This window comes from Lepidochelys kempii, chromosome 12 (genome assembly GCF_965140265.1).
Source record: "Lepidochelys kempii isolate rLepKem1 chromosome 12, rLepKem1.hap2, whole genome shotgun sequence".
Lineage (NCBI taxonomy): Eukaryota > Metazoa > Chordata > Testudines > Cheloniidae > Lepidochelys > Lepidochelys kempii.
The window spans coordinates 1210802-1234794 of NC_133267.1; the positions used below are offsets into that span (position 1 = coordinate 1210802).

Sequence of the window (23993 nt, forward strand, 5' to 3'; positions counted from 1 at the left end):
AGGAGAGTGGGGTGGGAGGAGGTATTTTTTCATGCTTTGTGTGTATATAATAAGATCTTCTAAACTTTCCACAGTATGCATCCGATGAAGTGAGCTGTAGCTCACGAAAGTTTATGCTCAAATAAATTGGTTAGTCTCTAAGGTGCCTCAAGTCCTCCTTTTCTTTTTGTGAATACAGACTAACACAGCTGTTACTCTGAAACCTGTCAAAAACATCTGGCAACTCAAAAACATCTCCCTCAAGACAAAATTGAATGTGTACAAAGCAATTGTTATCACCATCACAACATATAGCAGTGAGACATGGCAACTTACCAAGAAAGATACACAAAAGCTGGATGCATTTCATAACAAATGTCTGAGAAGAATATTGGGAATAACAGAGATAGGAAGACGAATGAAGAAATCTGAAAAATTACCCTCTCACAAATAATCTACAAAAGAAGACATCAGTGGCTGGGACATGTGCTGAGAATGGAAAAAGAACGCTTACCAAAAACCGCCCTTGAATGGAAGCCAGAAAACATAAGAAGGAGAGGAAGACAGCAAATAACATGGAAACTAACAGTTCTGAATGACATCAAGCACCTCAACATGAAATGGGAAGTTTTGGAGAGAAGGACAGTTGACAGGCAAGGATAGCAAATGTGGGTAGCCCAGTGTGCAGCAGAGCACGGGATGGATTAAGGTCCGAGTAAAAGCACAAACCTTCACTAATTCACACTAACGACTGGGAGACCCAGGAGGTTTTTTTAAATTCATTTTGCAAATTAGCTAGGAAGCGAGAAAACATTTCAAAAATTCAGATTCTGCCTCGCAGAGAGAGGCTGAGAATGGTAGCTTGGCTCTAATTGAACTAGTACCATCACATACTACAGTATTCTTGATAGCATTCTCTGTATATTCTGCATAATGAAGCCTTAGGAATAAAAGGCCTACATTGCCATCTAATAAAACCTTTGCTGGGAGGTGCAAATCAGTGAGATTCTACTGCAAGAATGATACTTTGCATTTCTATAGCAGCTTTCAGGCATTTTCACAAAATGCCTTACAGAAGTATCTTCTTTTTAAGAAGAGAGATGGAAACTGAGGTAGACACAGATAACGTGTCTTGCACAAGGTCATACATCAAGACAGCTAGGAATAGACCCCAGGAGTCTTAACTTCCAATCCTGTGCTCCAGCCACTAGACTTAACCCAGATAATCAGGCAGGCAGTAAACAGCAGTAACTGTGCTTGTGGCACTCCGCAATCTAGGATTTAACTCAGGACACCAGACAGCATCCATCTAAGTGGCTGCAGCAACCCCTATGGATTGGGAGGTGTGGGAAGCAAGTCCTGTGAGTCTTGCTTTGTACTCAATTCCCCTCTACTAGGTTTTGCTCCCTAGTCTCAAGCCCCTCTTGAAATGAGGCATTTCCCACAAGATGTACTGAGATTCCCAGAACCATGTCACATAACAAGAACATTTACAATATTCAGGAAGGGGGCGGAGGGGGAGAGAAGTCCCAGATTGTTCCAGGAAACGACAACATCCCTGAAATGACTTCATAGCAGGGAGGGCTCCCACCTCTTCCCCTGTCCCAGGCCAGTAACAGTCCCACTGGAAGAGCCAGGTTCTTTCCATCCAGCCCAGCCAATGGAATGGTTCAAGAGTGGAGGTCAGGCATGGGGGAGGGAGCTTCCTCCCTTCCCTCAGCCTAGCAAATTTCCCATAGTGGTGCCAAACTGGCTTCCCAGTCTAGTCAAGTAAGCCAGACAAGCCATTGCCTCTCTCATTCCAGTTGCTCCAGGGCATCATAACCATACCAGATGATTGGATAGGAAACCCCCTTTGGCCTCTTCTCAGAGGAAATGAGAAATTCCTACTTCTCGTTTTCCCAAGGTTCCCCTGATCCCCTCTTCTCCTTCCTCTTATCTGAGGACATCTGGACAATAAGAACTGTAATCAACCCCCTTTCACATTACGATACCAAAACCCGGCTCAGTCCTTCCAAGCCAATGGCTTAAACTGTAGTGACTTTACACCTGCCTCAAACCACTTTTGTCAAAGTTGCTAGACCCACATTTGACACATCTAGAAGGCAGATCAATATCCTCTCTCTAGGAAGCCTCCCCCTTTCTCCTGCCATGAGACAGACCACAAGAGTTAATGCCAGCCTCAACTCTTACACCAGGCACTCTAGGAAGGTAAAGGGCAGGCATTGCCTTGAGTCAGGTGTGGCCCACGTGCAGTTCTATAACCTAGGCAACCAGATCATCCCCTTTGGGGAGAGCCCCTAGGGCCCAATCTCTCCGAATTAAAGAACATGGCTGCAACCTGCTCCTTTCCAGCTCAGGCCAGTGTGCCCCTCGGGCCCCCAGTGAGCTCCAGCGGATCCCGCGTTTCCTTACACAAGCCCGACAGTCAACTGCCCAAGCCCCCTTCCGGCTTCCCGCGCCGAGGCAGGAGACCGGCGGCCTGCCCCCTGCGAAGCCCGATCCCGAACCCAGCCCGGCCGCGCCCCCGGGACTCACCGCTGGGCGCGCTGAACCAGCGGGGCGCGATGTGCAGGGGCAGCGCGTCGGCGAGCGAGGCTCGCGGGCCCAGGTACAGCATCCCGTCTCCATGGCGACCGCCTCCGGTCTCCTGGTAACCGTCACCAGGGGCGTAGGCGGAGTCTGCGCCCGCGCCGCCGCCCGGCGCCCGCTCGGGGTCGCCCGCCGCCCGGGCCGCCGCGGCGTACAGGCCGAAGGGGACCCCGCCGGCCGCGCTCGGGTCCATGCCCATGCCCGCCACCGAGCTGACGGAACGGCTGCGCAGCCCCATGGCGCCGCCGCCGGCCCGGTAGTGCCCGAAGTGGGGCGGCCCCCCGGGCGGGGGCACGGCGCTGTCGTCGGTGGAGACCCCCGGGAAGGGCCCCCGCGAGCGGGCCGCGGTGCTCTGCTTGCCGCCCATGGGCGGGCCCGGCCCGGCCTGCTGCCGCTCCGCGCCGCCCGAAGGAGGGCGCTCGGCCCCGAGCCCCTGCGGACACCCCTCGGCGGGGGAGGGGAGGCTGACGAAAAGGGAGGAGGCGGCGACGGCAAACTAGGAATTAAAATTCATCCGCGCCTGCGGCATGTCCCCGCCAAGTGCCGAGAGGCCCCGGCCGCTCGCCCACAGCCGCGGCGGGAGGAAGGGGAGACAGCAGGCAAGGCCCGCCCGCCCGCCTGGCGGCTAGCCGCCGCCGGGACGATCTGCGCGCACTCCCGCAGCGAGGCTGGCTCAGCCTCCGGCCCGCTCAGCCCCGCAGGGGGCCTTGCCCGTGGAGCGGGGCCTCCCGCCGCCCAGCCCGGCCCGGCCCCTCGCCCGGCCGCCCGCTCTCTCGCCTCCGCCCCGGGCCGCTCTCTCCAGCGGCGCCTCGCGGCTGGGGCAGCGAGACAATAGAGGCTGCCAGGACGCATGCGCCCGCCTCCCTCCGCCCCCGCAGCCCGCATTAACCCCCTCACTGCCAGCCCCCATCGCCGGCTCGGCGCGGGGGGCGGGGCGGGGCGGGCCGGGGAGCGAGGGGGGTTAGAGATGCGCTGTCGGGGGGCGCGGCCCCACCTTCCCCGGCAGCGGGGACCTGCCCCTGCTTCCAGACCCTGCCCGAAAGCCCGCCTCGGGCGCACGCTTCGAGTCACCATCAAAGCGGCGCCCAGGCTCGGGGCCGGGCGCTGGGGATGGACGGGGCTGGGGGCGGTCGGGGCCGGGCGCTGGGCGCTGGGGATGGGCGGGGCCGGGCGCTGGGGATGGGCGGACAGGGCTGGGCGCTGGGGGTGCGTGGGGCTGGACGCTGGGGATGGATGGGGCCGGGCGCTGGGGATGGGCGGGGCCGGGCGCTGGGGATGGACGGGGCTGGGGGCGGTCGGGGCCGGGCGCTGGGGATGGGCGGACAGGGCCGGGCGCTGGGGATGGGCGGGGCCGGGCGCTGGGGATGGGCGGGGATGGGCGCTGGGGATGGGCGGACAGGGCTGGGCGCTGGGGGTGCGTGGGGCTGGACGCTGGGTGCTGGGCAGATGGGGCTGGGCACTGGGGATGGACAGGGCTGGGCGCTGGGGATGGATGGGGCCGGGCGCTGGGGATGGGCGGACAGGGCTGGGCGCTGGGGATGGGCGGGGCCGGGCGCTGGGGATGGGCGGGGCCGGGCGCTGGGGATGAGCGGACAGGGCTGGGCGCTGGGGGTGCGTGGGGCTGGACGCTGGGGATGGGCGGGGCCGGGCGCTGGGGATGGGCGGACAGGGCTGGGCGCTGGGGGTGCGTGGGGCTGGACGCTGGGTGCTGGGCAGATGGGGCTGGGCACTGGGGATGGACAGGGCTGGGCGCTGGGGATGGGCGGACAGGGCTGGACGCTGTGGGTGCGCAGGGCTGGGCGCTGGGGATGGACGGGGCTGGGCGCTGGGGGTGCGTGGGGCTGGACGCTGGGTGCTGGGCAGACGGGGCTGGGCGCTGGGTGCTGGGCGGACGGGGCTGGCCACTGGGGATGGACAGGGCTGGGTGCTGGGGATGGGCGGACAGGGCTGGACGCTGTGGGTGCACGGGGCTGGGCACTGGGGGCGGTCGGGGCCGGGCGCTGGATGCTGGGCGGACAGGGCCGGGCGCTGGGAATGGATGGGGCCGGGCACTGGGAATGGATGGGGCCGGGCGCTGGGAATGGATGGGGCCGGGCGCTGGGGATGGGCGGGGATGGGCGCTGGGGATGGGCGGGGCTGGGCGCTGGGGCTGGGTGGACAGGGCTGGACGCTGGGGGTGCACGGGGATGGGCGCTGGGGATGCGCAGGGCTGGGCGCTGGATGCTGGGTGGACGGGGCTGGGCGCTGGGAATGGGCGGACAGGGCCGGGCGCTGGGAATGGATGGGGCTGGGCGCTGGGGGTGCGCGGACAGGGCTGGGCGCTGGGGGCGGACGGGTCTGGGCGCTGGGGGCGGACGGGGCTGGGGATGGGCGGGGATGGGCGCTGGGGATGGGCGGACAGGGCTGGGCGCTGGGGGTGCACGGGGATGGGCGCTGGGGATGCGCAGGGCTGGGCGCTGTGGAGGGACGGGGCTGGGTGCTGGGGGTGCTCAGGGCTGGTGGCTGGGGATGAGCAGACGGGGTTGGGGGCGGGCAGGGCTGGGCGCTGGGGATGGACGGGGCTGGGCGCTGGGGATGGGCGGACGGGGCTGGGCGCTGGGGGTGCGCAGGGCTGGGCGCTCGAGAGGGATGGGGCTGGGCGCTGGGGGTGCGCGGGGCTGGGCGCTGGGGAGGGACGGGGCTAGGCTCTGGTGGTGCGCGGACAGGGCTGGGCGCTGGGGGTGCGCGGAGCTGGGCTCTGGGGCAGCCGCAAGCCTCTGCTGCCGGTTATAATGGTGTGTGAAGCGCTGGCGGTGTGCTCTCATGGTGGAACAGTCCGGGGTCCATAGTTAAGGTTGCACCATAGATTTCAGTTTATTATTAATTTCACACTATTGCCTAGAGCCCATGGCAGAGATAGGGATCCATTGTGCTAGGCATGGTACAGACACATAATACGAGGCAGTTCCTGTCCCAAAATGCTTACAGCATTCAAACAGGCAAGACAGACAAAGGAAAGATTAATATCTCCATTTTAAAGTTGGGAAGCTGAAGCACAGACAAATGAGTGGCTTTACTCATGTGAGTGACCTGGTTCGTTGACTTCAGTGGAACTGCTAGTGTGATTACATTTATGCAAATACACATGCATAACTTTGCAGATTTTTGGAGCAGAGACTGACTGTATTTTGCGGCAAAGAGTCCTGAGGCACCTTATAGACTAACAGACGTATTGGAGCATAAGCTTTTGTGGGTGAATACCTGCTTCTTCAGATGCATGTAGTGGAAATTTCCAGAGGCAGGTATAAATATGCAAGCAAGAATCAGGCGAGGGATAAGGAGGTTAGTTCAATCAGGGAGGATGAGGCCCTCTTCTAGCAGTTGAGCTGTGAACACCAAGGCAGGAGAAACTGCTTTTGTAGTTGGCGAGCCAGTCACAGTCTTTGTTTAATCCCAAGCTGATGGTGACAAATTTGCAAATGAACTGAAGCTCAGCAGTTTCTCTTTGAAGTCTGGTCCTGAAGATTTTTTGCTGCAGGATGGCTGCCTTTAAATCTGCTAGTGTGTGTCCAGGGAGGTTGAAGTGTTCTCCTACAGGTTTTTGTATATTGCCATTCCTAATATCTGATTTGTGTCCATTTATCCTTTTATGTAGGGACTGTCCGGTTTGGCCAATGTGCATAGCAGAAGGGCATTGCTGGCACATGATGGCGTAGATTACATTGGTGGACGTGCAGGTGAATGAACCGGTGACGGTGTGGCTGATCTGGTTAGGTCCTGTGATGGTGTCGCTGGTGTAGATATGTGGGCAGAGTTGGCATCGAGGTTTGTTGCATGGATTGGTTCCTGAGTTAGAGTTACTATGGTGCGGTGTGTCATTGCTGGTGAGAATATGCTTCAGGTTGGCGGGTTGTCTGTGGGCGAGGACTGGCCTGCCTCCTAAGGCCTGTGAAAGTGAGGCATTGTTGTCCAGGATGGGTTGTAGATCACTGATGATGGGTTCAAGAGGTTTTAGCTGAGGACTGTATGTGATGGCCAGTGGAGTTCTGTTGGTTTCTTTCTTGGGCTTGTCTCGAAGCAGGAGGCTTCTGGTACACATCTGGCTCTGTTGATCTGTTTCCTTATTTCCTCGTGCGGGTATCGTAGTTTTGAGAATGCTTGGTGAAGATCTTGTAGGTTTTGGTCTCTGTCTGAGGGGTTGGAGCAAATGCGGTTGTACCTCAGCGCTTGGCTATAGACAATGGATCATGTGGTGTGTCTGGGATGGAAGCTGGAGGTATGAAGGTAGGCATAGCGGTCGGTGGGTTTTTGGTATAGGGTGGTGTTAATGTGACTATCACTTATTTGCACCGTGGTGTCTAGGAAGTGGACCTCCCATGTAAGTTGGTCTAGGCTGAGGTTGATGGTGGGGTGGAAACTGTTGAAATTGTGGTGGAATTCTTCCAGGGTTTCCTTCCCATGGGTCCAGATGATGAAGATGTCATCAGTGTAGCGTAGGTAGAGAAGGGGCGTGAGTGGACAAGAACTGAGGAAGCGTTGTTCCAGGTCAGCCATAAAAATGTTGGCATATTGTGGGGCCATGCGGGTGACCATAGTGGTGCCACTGGTCTGGAGGTATATATTGTCACCAAATTTGAAATAATTGTGCGTGAGGATAAAGTCACAGAGCTCAGCAACCATTTGTGCTGTGGCATCATCAGGGATACTGTTCCTGACAGCTTGTATTCCATCTGCGTGTGGGATGTTTGTGTAGAGAGCCTCTACATCCATGGTGGCTAGGATAGTATTTTCTGGAAGATCACCAATGCATTGTAGTTTTCTCAGGAAATCAGTGGTGTCACGGAGATAGCTGGGAGTGCTGGTGGTGTAGGGTCTGAGTAGAGAGTCCACATATCTGGACAATCCTTCAGTGAGAGTGCCAATGCCTGAGATGATGGGGCGTCCAGGATTTCCGGGTTTGTGGATCTTGGGTAGTAGATAGAATAACCCCTGTTGGGGCTCTAAGGGTATGTTGATTTGTTCCTGTGTTAGTGTAGGGAGTGTCCTGAGTAGATGGTGCAGTTTCTTGCGTATTCCTCAGTGGGATCTGAGGAAAGTGGCCTGTAGACTTTGGTACTGGAGAGTTATCTGGCAGCCTCCTTTTGGTAGTCAGACCCATTCATAATGACAACAGCACCTCCTTTATCAGCCTCTTTGATTATAATGTCAGGGTTGTTTCTGAGGCTGTGGATGGCATTGCGTTCTGCATGACTTAGGTTATGAGGCAAGCATTGTTGTTTTTCCACTATTTCTGCCTGTGCACGTCAGCGGAAGCATTGTATGTATAGGTCCAGACTGTCAGTTCGACCCTCAGGAGGAGTCCATGTGGAGTTCTTCTTCTTGTGCTGTTGGTGGGAGGGTATCTGTGTATCAGTGCGCTGTTCAGTGTTATCTTGAAAGTATTCTTTGAGTCAGAGATGGCGAAAGTAGGCTTCCAAATCACCCCAGAACTGTATCATGTTTGTGGGGGTGGTGGGGCAAAAAGAGAGTCCCCGAGATAGGACAGACTCTTCTGCTGGGCTGAGTGTGTATCTGGATAGATTGACGATATTGCTGGGTGAGTTTGGGTACCACTGTTGTGGCCACATGTGGCAGGTAGGATTTTAAACAGCTTACAGTCCTTTTTCCTTTGTAGGGAGGTGAAGTGTGTAATGTAGGTTTCAGAGTAACAGCCGTGTTAGTCTGTATTCGCAAAAAGAAAAGGAGTACTTGTGGCACCTTAGAGACTAACCAATTTATTTGAGCATGAGCTTTCGTGAGCTACAGCTTCATCATCTGATGAAGTGAGCTGTAGCTCACGAAAGCTCATGCTCAAATAAATTGGTTAGTCTCTAAGGTGCCACAAGTACTCCTTTTTGTGTAATGTAGATCTCCTGTCTTATTTTAGCAAAGTCCATTTGTATGGAAGGTTGGTTATTTATGAGAGTCTCCAGGTCGGAGAGCTCTTTTTTGATGTTTTCCTGTTTGCTGTATTTGTCTGTATTTGCTGTTTGTCTGTATTTTGTGTCATGCACCCACAAAGCACACTGTGTCAGGTCTTAATTAAAATAATAATGCATCCAGACCATTGTAAAAATGTCCTGTCCTTGTGCACTTCCACCACTCTGCTGGAGATTCTAATAGATTTTATTGTAAGGAAGTTTTTCTTGATAGTCAGCCAGAAAGTTTCTATTTGAATTCATCCCATTATTACTCTTAGGTCTTATGTTCTTTGTAGTACTTGAAATAATTCCTCTCCCTTCCTGTCACCTACACCATTCAAGTATTTGTAGATTTTTGTCATGTCCTCCCTTTGTCACTGATTGTGCAATTGTCAGTAGGGTGCCATGTGGATGTAGAGGTCTTACTATACATCTCATTGCAGAATTTGGGGCATCAGATTGTGACACACAACCAGGAAAAAAAAAAAAGCAGTGACTTGGTGATTTGATATGGTATGATTGAGTGAAATAATTTTACCTTTCTCAGATTCCTTATGTGCAACACGGCTAGATTGAAAAAATCCCAAATTAGCACTAGTAGGACCATTTTAGAATATTAACACCAAATAATTGTTACAACCTTATTTACTTTTCAGTATTTTTATTTTTTGGTTAGTTTTTTGCATTTTACTTGGCTTCCACTATGAAAATAGACTACTCAATTTTATTTGAAGTTATTTCCTAGTTAGTTTCACTTTCAGGTTCTCATATAGAATAAATCTTCAGCATTGCAGTTGCAAACGTTGGCCCCAGTCCTGCAAACATTTAAACACATGCTTAACTTTACTATTACAGTAAAATATCAGAGTTACGAATACCTCGGGAATGGAAGCTGTTCGTAACTCTGAACAAAACATTATGGTTGTTCTTTCAACAGTTTCAACTTGATTATCATACACATTGTAAGGAGAGTAATCACTTTAGATAAGCTATTACCAGCAGGAGAGTGGGGTGGGGGGAGATAAAACTTTTTGTAGTGGTAAACACCCATTTTTTCATGCTTTGTGTGTATAAAAAGATCTTCTATACTTTCCACAGTATGCATCCGATGAAGTGACTTGTAGCTCACGAAAGCTTATGCTCAAATAAATTGGTTAGTCTCTAAGGTGCCACAAGTACTCCTTTTCTTTTTGCGAATACAGACTAACACGGCTGTTACTCTGAAACTTTTCAACAGTTTACAACTGAACATTGAAACAGCTTTGAAATTTTATTTGCAGAAGAAAATGCTGCTTTTAGCCATATTAATTTAAATGAAACAAGCACAGAAACAGTTTCCTTCCCTTTTCAAAACATTTTTTAACTTAAGTTTAACACGGTACTGTACTGTATTTGCTTTTTTGTAGTTGTTTTCTGTGCTGCTACCTGATTGTGTACTTCCGGTTCCAAATGAGGTGTGTAGTTGACTGCTCAGTTCATAACTCTGGTGTTTGTAACTCTGAGGTTCTACTGTATGAGTAATCCCATTAACTTCAATGGACCTACTCATGGTAGTAAAGATAAGTACACGCACATAGACATTTTTACAAGATCAGGGCTGTGAGCAGTTTTATTAATTTTAGTGGGACTACTAATTTAAGCAAAATGAAGCATGCATCCAAGTGTTAGCAGGTTTGGGACCATTGTAAGGTAATGTTGAAACCCAAACACAAAACTATTTTTATTTTTAATCCCATTAAAGCAATTTTGTAAATACCAGCTTTTGTCAACATTTTTTATTTTAATAATTTTTACAGTACCTAAATTCAGGGCCTAACCTACTGACCAATAGCCTCTTAACCAATGGCAAAAAAATACCTAAAGAAGAAAATATTTAGGTAACTGAAGAAAACTGCCTCGCTGCTCCTTTCATGAGCTCAGCAATGCAGTACAGGGCCCTGGGGAAGATGATTACACACAGAGAGAGCTAGAGAGGGGTGACAACTTGTGCTCTGAGTGCGAGTCTCCCAATAGTTGGTGTTTTTTCTTAAAGCCCCAGCTCCAGGAGTCATGGGATCCCGTGACGCTCACGGCCGGAGCGCTCCCTGCTAGGAGCGGCCACGCGCCTTGAGCGCACAGACTGTGGGGGAGGAGCCCGGCTGCGCGAACGCTTCTCTGAGTCCTGCCTTGGGACACCGGGACTACATCTCCCAGCAGCCCTTGCTCTTCCGGCCGGGGGCGTGCGCAGTCGCGTCTCCAATGCCGTTCGCCTCGGCGGCGTCGCGCGGGGCGGCTGAAGATGGCGGCACGCTGGAGCAGCGAGAATGTGGTGGTGGAGTTCCGGGACTCGCAGGTAACAAGCTCCCGCAGCCTCCGCGTCCCACCCCCCCCGCCTGGTCCGTGTGGGGAGCGCCCTGCTTTCCCCCCTCCCATGGCACTGGGGCCGAGGGGGAGCCCGCCTGCGGCGCTCCCCGGCGCACGGGCCCCGCCAGGGCTCGGATCCTCCCGCCCAGCCCTCGCGCCGGGGGGCGCCTCTCCCAGCCCCTGCGGGCTGCTGCCTGGGCAGGGCCCTGCGCCCAGCGCCGCGATGCAGCCGCTTCTGGGGAGCCACGCAGCAGCGCGGTGGCGGCGTTGCTCCTGCCAGCGCCGGGCACTGCAGCCCCGCAGGGACAGGGCTCGGCTCAGCAGGGGCGAGCGGGGCACTGGGCAGCTATTTAACAGCCACAGCACTGCGCAGAAATGTGGGGCGGGTGGTGAAGAGTCCATGCCCAGTCGGAGCTGCAGGGACACTGTCCGCTTGGAGGCATGCTGCCATTGCCTTGTCTGCGCCGCCTCGTCCTGGGCGTCGCTGATGTCGCTCGGGGTGTGAATACGCCACCCCGCAGCCCCCCGGGCGTAGGCAGCGCTTCGTCGGCTGGAGACAGGCTCCTTACAACGGCATGGCTATGCTGCTGCAGCCCTGCCCTGGGAAGGTGCCGGGTAGCCCCTCTTTGTCGCGGGGAGGGAGCTCTCCTGGCGACAAAATAAAACCACCCCCAACCAGGGGCGATCGCTTCACTGGTGGGAGAGCGGCTCCCCCCAGCAAAGCACTGTCCACACTGGTGCTTTTTGTGGTTAAAACTTTTGTTGTTTAGGGGTGTGTTTTTTTACACCCCTGAGCAACAAAAGTTTTATTGCCAAAAGTGCCAGTGTAGACAAAACCAGAGCTACCTCCTCTGGCAAAGGTAGAGTAATTAAGTGGACAGGAGAGCTCTCTCCCATCGGCTTGGACATCTTCACCAGACGTTCTACAGTGGCACAGCTCCATCCGTGCCGTTGTAGCACTTCTAGTGTAGACTAGCTCATAGAAATGCAGGAGTGGAAGGGACCACATGAGGTCATCAAGTCCAGCCCCCTGCACTGAGGCAGGACCAAATCTAGATCGATGCATCCAATGAAGTGAGCTGTAGCTCACAACAGCTCATGCTCCAATAAATTGGTTAGTCTCTAAGGTGCCACAAGTACTCCTCTTCTTTTTGCAAATACAGACTAACGTGGCTGCTACTCTGAAACAAATCTAGACCATCGCTGACAGTTGTTTGTCCAATCTGTTCCTAAAAACCTCCAACGACAGAGATTCCACAGCCTCTCTAGTTAATTTGGTCCAGCATTTAACTTCTGTGACAGTTAAGAACTTTTCCCTAATGTTTAACTAAATCTCCCTTGCTGCAATTCAAGCCTGTTACTTCTTGTCCCATCCTCCGTGGCTAAAGAGAACAATTTCTCACCCTCCTCTTTATATCAACCTTTTTATATAGTTGAAGGCTGTTATCATGTCCCCACTCAGTCACCTCTATTCCAAACTAACAAACCCAATTTTTTCAATCTTTCCTCACAGGTCATTTTTCTAGCTCTCCTCTGGACCTTCTCTGATTTGTCCACATCTTTCTCAAAGTGTGGTGTCCACAACTGAACACAATACTCCCAGTTGAGGCCTTATCAGGGCTCCCTAGAATGGAGTAATTGCTACTTGTGTCTTGTGTAAAACACTTCTGCTAATACATCCCAGAACGATCACTTTGTTTGCAGCGTGTTACATTGTTGACTCTCATTTAATCTATGATCCACTATAATCTTCAGATCTTTTTCTGCAATATTCCTTCCTAGAGAAACAAGGTGGGTGAGGTAATATTTTTTTTTTATTGGACCAACTCTGTTGGTAAGTGGGGCAAACTTTCAAAGTACACAGGGCTTTTCAAGAGCTCTCTCTCGCCATCAAAAGTTGGTCCAATAAAAGCTATTACTTAATCCAGCTTGTCTCTAATCTCCTGGGCTGACATGGCTACAACACTGCATACTCCTTCCTAGGCCGTCATTTCCCATTTTGTATTTGTGGAATTGATTATTTCTTCCTAAGTGAAGTACTTTATCTGTGTCCTTATTGAATTTCATCCTATTTATTTCAGACCATTTCTGCAGTTTGTCAAGATCATTTTGAATTCTAATCCTGCCCTCCAAGGTGCTTGCAACCCCTCCCAGCTTATCATACACAAACTTTATAAGTGTACTTTCTATGTCATTGTCCAAATTATATTTGAAGATATTGAATAAAATGGACTCAGGACAGATCCCTGTGGGACCCCACATGCTATATCCTTTTAGCTTGATTGTGAACCATTGATAATGTGCACCCATCTTGTAGTAGGTTCATCTAGGCTATATTTCTCTAGTTTGTTTAAGAGAAGTCATATGAGACAGTAACAAAAGCCTTACTGAAGTATAAAATCATACTTCTATCAAGAATTTTTTTTACCTGTTGTTGTTACAGTTAACAACTGAGATGCCTGTAATTAAAATATTAGAGAGAAAATTCTCTCTCTTTTGGTGGTACTTGCTATATAGTCACTTTCAGAGTTTCCTTTGAAATTACAGTCATTTTCCCCCGTTGTTTGTGTGAGGCCTTAAAGCAGCAGTAGAGAGAGAGAGAATCCTAGAATATCAGGGTTGGAAGGGACCTCAGGAGGTCATCTAGTCCAATCCCTGCTCAAAGCAGGACCAATCCCCAACTAAATCATCCAAGCCAGGGCATTGTCAAGCCGGGCCTTAAAACCCTCAAAAGAAGGAGATTCCACCACCTCCCTAGATAACGCATTCCAGTGTTTCACCACCCTCCTAGTGAAAACGTTTTTCCTAATATCCAACCTAAACCTCCCCCATAGAATCATAGAATCATAGAATATCAGGGTTGGAAGGGACCCCAGAAGGTCATCTAGTCCAACCCCCTGCTCAAAGCAGGACCAATTCCCAGTTAAATCATCCCAGCCAGGGCTTTGTCAAGCCTGACCTTAAAAACCTCTAAGGAAGGAGATTCTACCACCTCCCTAGGTAACGCATTCCAGTGTTTCACCACCCTCTTAGTGAAAAAGTTTTTCCTAATATCCAATCTAAACCTCCCCCACTGCAACTTGAGACCATTACTCCTCGTTCTGTCATCTGCTACCATTGAGAACAGTCTAGAGCCATCCTCTTTGGAACCCCCTTTCAGGTAGTTGAAAGCAGCTATCAAATCCCCCCTCATTCTTCTCTTCTGCAGGCTAAACAATCCCAGCTCCCTCAGCCTCTCCTCATAACTCATGTGTTCCAGTCCCCTAATCATTTTTGTTGCCCTTCGCTGGACTCTCTCCAATTTATCCACATCCTTCTTGAAGTGTGGGGCCCAAAACTGGACACAGTACTCCAGATGAGGCCTCACCAATGTCGAATAGAGGGGAACGATCACGTCCCTCGATCTGCTCGCTATGCCCCTACTTATACATCCCAAAATGCCATTGGCCTTCTTGGCAACAAGGGCACACTGCTGACTCATATCCAGCTTCTCGTCCACTGTCACCCCTAGGTCCTTTTCTGCAGAACTGCTGCCTAGCCATTCGGTCCCTAGTCTGTAGCTGTGCATTGGGTTCTTCCGTCCTAAGTGCAGGACCCTGCACTTATCCTTATTGAACCTCATCAGATTCCTTTTGGCCCAATCTTCCAATTGGTCTAGGTCCTTCTGTATCCCCACTGCAACTAGAGACCATTACGCCTTGTTCTGTCATCTGCCACCACTGAGAACAATCTAGATCCATCCTCTTTGGAACCCCCTTTCAGGTAGTTGAAAGCAGCTATCAAATCCCCCCTCGTTCTTCTCTTGTTTAAAAAATAAAATGTAATTGCTAAACCACAAAGTTTGGCAGGGATACTCAGTAGCGGGTGTATTAGCTGAAACTACTTTTAATTCAGTTGTAGAAACTTTTTAAAGTTGACTATCCCTTTAACTTTTTCAAAACAAGTTCTTATTAAAGTAAAGTTGAATAAAAATGTGAGCAGTAAATTGGGTTCCCCTGGTACTTTTAGCAATATTATTTTGTTTACAGCATATATTTTTAAATGTGTTGGTGTCTCTTTAATCCAGGATTTGGGCAAGATCCCAGAGTTAGGCCTATTTTTTTTGAGAAATGCCTTGGAATCATTTATGACCATAAGTGTTCAAGGCCTTGGTTTTATGTTTTCTTCCAAACTACCAGATAAGACATACTTGTATCATTTTCCCCTTCTTTCAACATGCTTACCCTAGGTTTATTTTTTAACTCTTGGCTCGCCTGCCTCGCCCCTTTACTTAACTGCCGGGTGAGTGACTGACTCCGTCAAAGTATTTCTAGTTTCTTTCTCCTGAAATGGATTTTGGTAATCTGGACAGTTGCTGCTGGTTTCAGTGTTAGTGACCGTCACAGCTACAACCCTTGCAAGGTGATGGGGATCTAAGCATGGCTTCAATCTGCAAAAGAGATTCATGGTGAATGGAAATGGATGACCAAGTTGATACGTAGAAACCGGGCTGCTTTCCTGTCCTGCACGTCTATTGCATTTAAGGTTCTTTTAATAAAATAGCAGAAAGATCTCTGGCAATAATCGTGGTAGGAAATCCTCTTGGCTTCATTTCCTTGAAATCCTTGTGTGAAAGTGTAGTGACTATCAAATATCTGAACAGCCAAGATAGCTCTGTGCCTGCTAAGCAACATATTTTTAAAAACTCATAACCTCTGTTGCCAAGAAAATGAGCATTTTAAATTGAAGTTTGTTGCTAAGCATCCCATGTTTTGCTGAATGCATACAATGCATACACTTAATCAATTGAGAATAACTTTTTTATTGTTTTTGCTCAATTGCTGATCATATATTTATTCCTCTTATTAAAATGACTATACCCAGAGTTCTAGTATTTTTGTCCAGCTTAATCATCTAAAATCTGATGGGCAAATTATATCTTGTTCATTTAGCCATAACTCATTTAAAACATTTGGGGAACAGACCCATGTCTGACGTGCTGATTTACTGTTTCTGTTACTGGGGTTGCTGGTGAAAGCAACATTTAAATTATTTTCTATGGCAGTTTATCTCTAGTCTACATTGTTCAATTGGGTTTGAGTGGAAGAAAATTGGGGGCCCTCTTTTCAAGAAAACAAGAAGGCAAACTTATATTTTGGAAGCTACTACTTATAGTGAAACCCTTACAAGTGCATCCAAATGCAGATGTTTTAAAATATACCACATAAGGAAACATGCTTAAAAGAAGCACTAGCAATTGCAACAACAGTTGAACACAGTAGCTCTGTCTGTTACAGTTCATAGAATATCAGGGTTGGAAGGGACCTCAGGAGATCATCTAGTCCAACTCCCTGCTCAAAGCAGGACCGATCCCCAACTGCACCTGTATTCTCTCTCTGTGGTCCAGCAAGAGTTCCCACTTTTAGCTTCTAGCTCCCCAGCAGTCACCTCTTTTGGGTGCAGACTAGTGCCTCTGTCCCTCCTGAGCTGGGTATTTCCAGGCAGCCCTCACTGTGAATTTCCAAGTAAAGCCAGGATGCCTAAGCAGGGCCTGCTTTACTCTTCGTCTTGGAGACAGAAAACGGTGTAATTATCACAGTTAAGTTACCACACAGCTCTTTCTAAGCAAGCACATTTACTCTTAAGGTAAAAACATTACAGAGAAAACATATTAACACAATAAAAGAGCCTATATTGCACATGCCAATAAGCGTACCAGAGAGCACCCCAACTCCAACAAGTGGTCTGGCCAGTAAACAGTCCTTTAAACCCCACCAGGGATTATTTCTGTGGGTACAAATTCATAACCCCTTTTGCTCAGAACAAGGCGACAAACTGGGCCACGTCCTTCCAACCCTTCCAAGAAAGGACTGCCCCTTCTCCACTGAGACAGATGGTCCTGCTCATCTGTAGGATCAGAAAGAAGGCCCTGAGTCTGTTTTAACTCAGGGTGTTTAACCAGAAGTCCTTTTTTTGTCTGTTGGTCCATGGAGAATCCAGTTTGAACCTGTCTATGCAAGCCTCCCCAAGTGGTGATGCTGCTCTGGTGGTGTTACAGCTGGAGGGAATTTACCTAACCAGCCCCCCTCTTAGCTCCTGTTAGCGCTGTGGTCCCTCTTCCCCATGGAATTACATGCAGTCCCTGGCCACAATGACAGACCAACTTAATTCAGTCAGGTTTGTGCAGGATATTGCAGGAAATTACCATCTCTTGTCACACTACTTCTTTAGGAACAAAGGTGTTGAGTTAATACGTTTTCAGTGTAATGAATCCAGCCTACAGCCTTCTTTGTTTTACATCTTGCATTCCTCCATCTCTTCCTCTAGTCAAAGTATTAAAGAGATCAAGTTTTGAGAAATGAACATGGTGCCGTGGTGAAGAATTGCTTCCAGAGAATTGATAATGAGATGAAGACATTCACCTCTAGTTCACTTGTTCAGATCTGGTCCAGATCAGGAGAAAGCAAATCTTACCACTTGACAGTTTATATGAAATGAGTTGGGGGTCTCAGTCCTCTTCCTTGCAGATTGACAACTGTCATGTTGAAATCTATCTTAATAGAGAAGCTGAGGATTAAAAAGACTATGGAGGCTGAACCTACTTCCTTTCTCCTGGAGCTGTTTCTTGCAGGTCAGCAGCAAGGCCCACTGGTGGATTTAGGAACTGGCACTGCCAGTTCTAGGAGTAGAGGACTTCAGTCCCCAGGGCTGGTAGGCTGGCACCTTTCACTAACGCTGAACATACTCATATGGTTTGGGTTTGGATCTGTATGGGTAGGGCTGTGTGAGAGCTCTGCTCACAGCATGTGGTAAAACACTATAACTCCCTAGCTCTTACAGAGCACTTCTTGGCAGTATATCTCCGAATGTTTTACAAAGTCAATCCTCAGTATCATTATCCCCATTTTACAGCTGGGGAAGCTGAGGTTCACAGAGGTGAAGTGATTTTCTGGAGTCACCCTACAGACCAGTGACAGCCTGCATCTCATCCATGTTCTATCCACACTGCCTCTGTGACATGAATATTACACAGATGCTAAAGAGCAATCTACAGACAAATAACACTCAGCACTTACAGCCCATAGAGCTCCTCACTGCAGCCAACCTGATGTTTAATAACAAAGCATTACTTGTGGAAACTCCAGGCCACAGCCTACAATACTGTATCTCTTAGCAGAAGGCCGTATAGCAGATTAAAACCTGGAGTGTCTACAGGCTACATCTCCTCGCTGAAATTGAAGGAGTTTGTAATCTGTGCTCTTTGATCCAAATGGATGTGGCCCATAGGTTCTTGGCAAGCTGTCAGTGCAGCCCAAAGGTGGGTTAAAATAATTTTTTTCTGATTAGCTTTCAGCATGCAAGACAGTGAGCTAAGCTAAATAAGTAACTGGTCTCTACCCTCCAAGAGCTTACAATTTAAAGATAGTTTATGCTCCAATACATCTGTTAGTCTATAAGGTGCCACAGGACACTCTACTGAATCTAAAGATAGTGCAACCATGGAAAATCAAGTCTGTCTGCTTCCTGCAAAGTGGAAAGCAATAGTTACAGTACATCCAAAAGCAGATAGCATTCGGGGGTATGAGAAGGTGCTTTCTGAAGATAGAAGAGCAGTAAAGATGTTTGGGGGGTGGGGGATGCTGCCTGTGCTGTTGACTAAGCATTCCTTTCAAACATGCAATAGTTTGAACATACCTATCTAAATAAGCTAATTGCAGGTAACCTGAGAATTTAGTCTAGAGGAAATCTGTCTTAGTTTTGCTCAGAGCTGCATTCTGAAAGGTCATGTTCTTGGCATGCAAAACCTCTGCAATGAATTTGACAGTGAAGTTTTACACCCAGATTCGAACCTGTAATACTGGACCAGCCATCTTCCTATCAAGTGACCTCATTTGTGATGCTGACAGAATGGTCGTCCAGGATGTGAGACTGTATACTGGCACTTTGTCCTGTTCTCGTCAGTAATTAAGTTTTATGGCATTGAAATTTGTCCTAACAACACTTACTCACTGTCTACAAATGCAGTATACCGATACATAAAGTGTTAATTACAACCATATATGAACAGTTACTAAATTGCAAAGAACTTTTTAAAACAGGAACAGCTGATTAAACCTATTTTAAAAACCTTTGTACAAGATGACTTGAGCTTTGAATTATTGGTGTTCTCCTATCTCCTGGGAAAGATGGACAAAGTACCAAGAGCATAAGGTTGCTCCACTCTAGCTGCATTAAATACCTGCCAGTTGACTAGTTCTTCATCAGACCAAAAGCGCTTATGTCAATAATGGCTTCAGCTATTTTCCTCTTCATTTTTCATAAAAGGAGCTATTCTAGCTATTGTGATAGAGATGGCAATTTCCTGTTATATCTTAGGGAGACCTTACTAATTAAGTTTAAGTATCTTTGGAGTCCATTGTATTAAATGAATAGTTCATATATTATTGTGGGTCGTGATTGCATGTAACCGCTCGAGGGGGGAGATGTGACAGATGTGAGACCTAGCGTTTCAAAGGACTATCTTGAACAATGTGTCAGACAAGAATGGGCTTTTGTAACACAAAGTGTCAAGTGGATTTCCTGGGGAATATCTAGAGCAGCGGTGGTCAAACTTTTTGGCCCGACGGGGATAGAAATTGTATGGTGGGCCATGAATGCTCACAGAATTGGGGTTGGGGTACAGGAGGGGGTGCAGACTCTGGGGTGGGGCTGGGAATGAGGAATTTGGGGTGCAGGAGGGTGCTCTGGGCTGGGATCAAGGTGTTTGGAGAGCAGGAGGGGGATCAGGGCTGGGGCAGGGGGTTGGGGCATGGGGAGAGGCTCAGGGGGTGTAGGCTCCAAGCGGCGCTTATCTCAAGTGGCTCCTGGAAGCAGTAGCATTACCCTTCTCCGGCTCCTACTCAGAGGCGTGGCCAGGCGGCTCTGCACGCTGCCACATCCGCAGCCCCATCCGCCCCATGCATCCCCATCCACGGCTTCTGGGAGCAGCGTGGTGCGGCCCCTGACCCAATTCCCCAGCCGGAGTGGGGCCGAGTCGCGTGGTGTGGCTCACAGTCCGGCTTAAAACGGCTCGTGGGCTGTAGTTTGCGCACCCCTGATCTAGGGGGAGGTGAATGCAAATTCCTCACCTCTGATTATGCAAAAACCCAGCCTTTCAAAGCTAGGCCCTGAGGAGCAGGCCACTGTCTGCTGATCACCTGTTACATGAGGCCAAGATTAAGCTATTCATGGTGGTTCTTGATTCTGAATCTGTGCCAGTTATGAACCTGTAACCATGGGGAAAACCCAGTTGTGAGTTTTGAAGGACTGACACCTACCAGAGCCCTTGTTGACCTCTGATAAACTTTTTAGCTTGCAAGTAGGTTCTTTTAGTCTTTTAATATGTTTTCTCTGTAAATCTTTCACCTGAAGAGTAAAGGTGCTTGCTTACAAAGAGCTGTGTGGTAACTTATAACTGTGGGCTATCCACAGGGCACAGCCTCTGGAGAGAAAGCAAAGCACAGATGCTGGCCTTTTAGGCAGACTGTCTTGCTGGGAGTATCAGAGGGTGGGTAGAAAACTGTGCAGCCTTTAAAGAAAAAAGGAAAAGAATGCAGCTCTCTACCCAAGAGAGGTGGCGGCTGAGGAGCTGGGAACTTAGAGTGGGGGCCCTTGAGGGACCTCTCGGGGGAATACAGGTACAGTTGCCCTGAACTGTGACAGAAATATTGTTGCAAATCCTCCTCCCCTATGTTACGTTGCTGTAAATGTCATAACACACTTTATACTAGTAATTCTGTTTGCAGTTCTTAACTGGAGTCCAGGGGGATAGCTTTAGCCCTTGCTATTTAGGGTCCTAAATGACGGAGTCGTTTTAAATTCTCAGCTTCAGTGTTTGGAGAAATGAATGAGACCCACTACTAGCCGGAAGACTCAACTTACCAACCAGAACAAAACAATCTGAACCCTAAAAAATGCAGGGAGGGCAGCCAGCACTACCCTGCTCATAGGTTTGCCAGCCCGGCAGTAGAGTAAAACCAACATATATATTTATTCTTTTTTCTGCTGCCCAGTTGGTAGCTGTGAAGCTGACCAGAGGCTTGTTAATTTCACACTGACACTGCTTGGCAAAGCTCTTAGCAGCAGTAAAAGGACAGGAGCTAGCTAGCTGGCTGCAGGCTTAGGAAGATGGTACTGTGTTGCTTTACAGTTGGGTCATATTTAGAAGCTTATCTTTGAAACCATGAGAGCTAGAAGTTTTTTTAATTACATTTAAATTATATGTAAATTGATGGTTTAGGCCCTTGGCTATTCAGATAAAGCTTCCTACGCACCGTTAGCACGTAGATGTCAATTTTTCAAAACCTGCTTCATTTTCTCTTCCTGCAGAAACTTATCTGCCAGTCTGTTCTGTCTCAATCTCTTGGAGGGACTTAGGGGTCTCTTAGTTTCCATCAATACGAAAGTTAAACATAAAGAAGACTCTGATATATCTTAGCTATCTTCCATTTGTGCATGTCTGGCCTACAGAAGTGGTCACACTTTACATACGTGCAGGATTGTAAAAGATGTTCCCGGAATAAAAGCAGGGTTAACATTTTTTAAAAGCTACTTCACAACAGGAACAGAACCTCATTAATAATAATCATTAGAGAACAGTGATTAAAAGGTTTCATCTGTGGTTGCAGAGTTAAGGGAAATGAAGTAAGCTTTCAGTGCTTGCAGCTGTGTCTGTCATATCTGTTCTTCAACCTACACTAAAGAGACAACATCTTCACACTACCTTCATCCTTCAGATCAGCTCCCCATCCCAGATTGTGATTTGTGGGAGGAAGATAATTCTTCTATCCCTGATGTCAAGCAAGCATTGCTTCCACCCTACCAGCTTGGGCCTTCTTAAAGATAAGCAGGCAGGCGTTCCTTCAGGATTTCAATCTTGCACATAGCTTTGTTTGACTGGAAACGTAAACTGATGGGTGTAATTTAGTTTTTTCTCTTTGACAGGCAACTGCTATGTCAGTGGATTGTCTTGGACAGCATGCGGTGCTCTCAGGGTGAGTGTGACACTCTCCAATAGAAATTTGTGGCAGTCTCTTTCAGAAGTCAAATCAGTGACCTTCAGGCTGATCTTGATTGAAAAGCTGATGCACTGTTGGAGGGGGGTGAAACTGACTTCTATTCAGAGCTTACTGGGTCACGTTTCCAACGCGACAGAGAGGCAAAAGACAGAAACACTAACTCAAACACTGTTACTGTTTCTGCAGCGGATGCTTTCCTGATGACACCAGTAGAGTCTTTGGAGTGTCACTTAACTAGTATGGCTATCTGGAATTCTGCTTGAAGTACAGATCACTGATGGTTTTCTTTAGAATCATAAATGAATTAATAAGCTCTTAAATTATGCAAGTGGGTGGGAGATCCTGTATTTTGCTGTCAATATCCCTGCCAGGTGAATCCATGCAGTATGGTCAGCTAAATTAATGCCCCAGTTTATCTTACTGTGGTTTTCCAAAGTCCAGCTCCCCCACCCTACTCCTTACCCCTCATTTCCTTTTGTATAGGACCCTGGTGTATCACTTCCTTGTGTGGCAAGGTATGTGTTAGGAACTGGAGGCAGTGGTCTGAGAGCACCTGGCCCCTCTGTACATTGGCCCTTGCCTTCTCTGCCTCTGGATCCTGCAAGGAAACATGAGAGAAGAGTAGAAGTGGCTCTCTTATAAATTAGGACCTAGGCTGAGCACACCCCTTGGGCTTTGACTTTCCCCTGAGTGTGCACCGCAAAGTCAGGCCTCCAACAAATGAATTACCTATTTGAAAAGTGCAAAACCCTGTGCTTACACACTGGAGCACCATCGCCAAGATATGGAGGGACTAGTCAGGTTATACCAGGCCCAGAGGAGGTCAGGACAAGGATGGGGAGCAGCTACCATCATGGTCCTCCAGTGATATGTGAGGGCATAACCCTGCAGAATGCATGTATGGTCCTGCAGTTCTGGTTGAAATCCTCTAGATTGGCATGGTAGCAGGTGCCATAGATATTTGGCTTTCAAGGCACCTGCTCCCTTTGGCACTGTGACTCGGAAGCCTCCTGAGTGGCTGGTGTTTAAACTGCTTGGGCTGCATGTGTTTTGCTCCCACCTGCCACATTACTGTGAGCTAGTAACTCATTGCCATATGCTAATGGCACATTACCTGCCATTAGCATGTTCTTTTCAAAATGAAAGATGTGGCTGCAGCTATCTGGCTGACTCCACAGTTGTGCTCAATGGTTGTTCCTCCCTCTACTGCTCCTGTCTCTCTGTCTTTAAAGCAAAAAAACAAAGTCTGTGGATACCCATCACCCCACCCCCAAGCCTGCCTGTCTCCTCCTTGTAGTCACATCCCTCAGTGCCGCTTTGTCCCCAGCAGTGTCTGATTTGAACAGGAACAGCAGGCCCCGCAGTCAGTGTAGGTCTAACTCAGAGGTGGGCAAACTATGTGGCCCGCAGGACCGTCCTGCCCCGCCCTTGCACTCTTGGTCTGGAGGCTAGCCCCTGGCTCCTCCCCTGCTGTTCCCTCTCTGAGCACGGTGGGGCTGCGAACTGCTGCCGCTCTGAGCGGCATGATAAGGAGGGGGCGGGGGTTGGATAAGGGGCAGGGGGTTCCGGGGGGCAGTTGGATGGGGTGGAGATTCTCAGGGGGGCGGTCAGGGAATGGGGAACGGGGGGGGCTGGATAGGGCGTGGGAGTCTCAGGGGGGGCTGTCAGGGGTCGGGGTTATGGATAGGGGTCAGGGCAGTCTGGGGGCAGGGAGAAGGGGGATTAGATAGGGGGTGGGGTCCTGGGGGGCCTGTCAGGGGGTGGGGGTGTGGATAGGGGTCGGGGGGGCAGTCGGGGAAAGGGAGTGGGGGGGTTGGATGGGGGGGTTCCGGGGAGTGGTTAGGGCTGGGGGTCCTGGGAGGGGGCAGTCAGGGGACGAGGAGCAGGTGGGGTTGGATGGGTCGGGGGTTCTGAGGAGGGCAGTCAGGGGGCGGATGGGGGCGGGGGCCAGGCTGTTTGCGTGGCACAGCCTTCCCTTCCCGGTCCTCCATACCGTTTCTCACCCCGATGTGGCCCTCGGGCCAAAAAGTTTGCCCACCCCGGTCTAGCTGGATACCACTCCCACTTGCACATTTTGATTTGCTCATGCCAGTAACACAGCTAG

At 49.7% G+C, this 23993-nt stretch overlaps 2 protein-coding genes across 13 annotated transcripts in view; one reads left to right on the forward strand and one right to left on the reverse strand.

Moving 5' to 3' along the window:
- Nucleotides 1-3402, reverse strand: part of ZNRF1 (zinc and ring finger 1) — a 105923-nt gene extending 102521 nt beyond the window's left edge. The window contains exon 1 of one of the 2 annotated variants that reach the window (XM_073307079.1): nucleotides 2518-3402. In XM_073307079.1, coding sequence (XP_073163180.1) covers nucleotides 2518-2938 — 421 coding nt within the window. In that variant the 5' untranslated portion in view covers nucleotides 2939-3402. The remainder of the gene's footprint in view (nucleotides 1-2517) is intronic. The other variant, XM_073307077.1, reaches the window with a different exon arrangement.
- The window catches only part of WDR59 (WD repeat domain 59), a 96288-nt gene continuing 75035 nt past the window's right edge, over nucleotides 2741-23993 (forward strand). For 2 of the 11 annotated variants that reach the window (XM_073307066.1, XM_073307074.1), the window contains exons 1-3: nucleotides 3077-3170; nucleotides 10543-10842; nucleotides 21816-21865. In XM_073307066.1, coding sequence (XP_073163167.1) covers nucleotides 10789-10842; nucleotides 21816-21865 — 104 coding nt within the window. In that variant the 5' untranslated portion in view covers nucleotides 3077-3170; nucleotides 10543-10788. Of the gene's footprint in view, nucleotides 3171-5281; nucleotides 5632-10542; nucleotides 10843-21811; nucleotides 21866-23993 lie in introns of those variants that run through there. The other 9 variants (XM_073307073.1, XM_073307072.1, XM_073307070.1 and 6 more) reach the window with 9 other exon arrangements.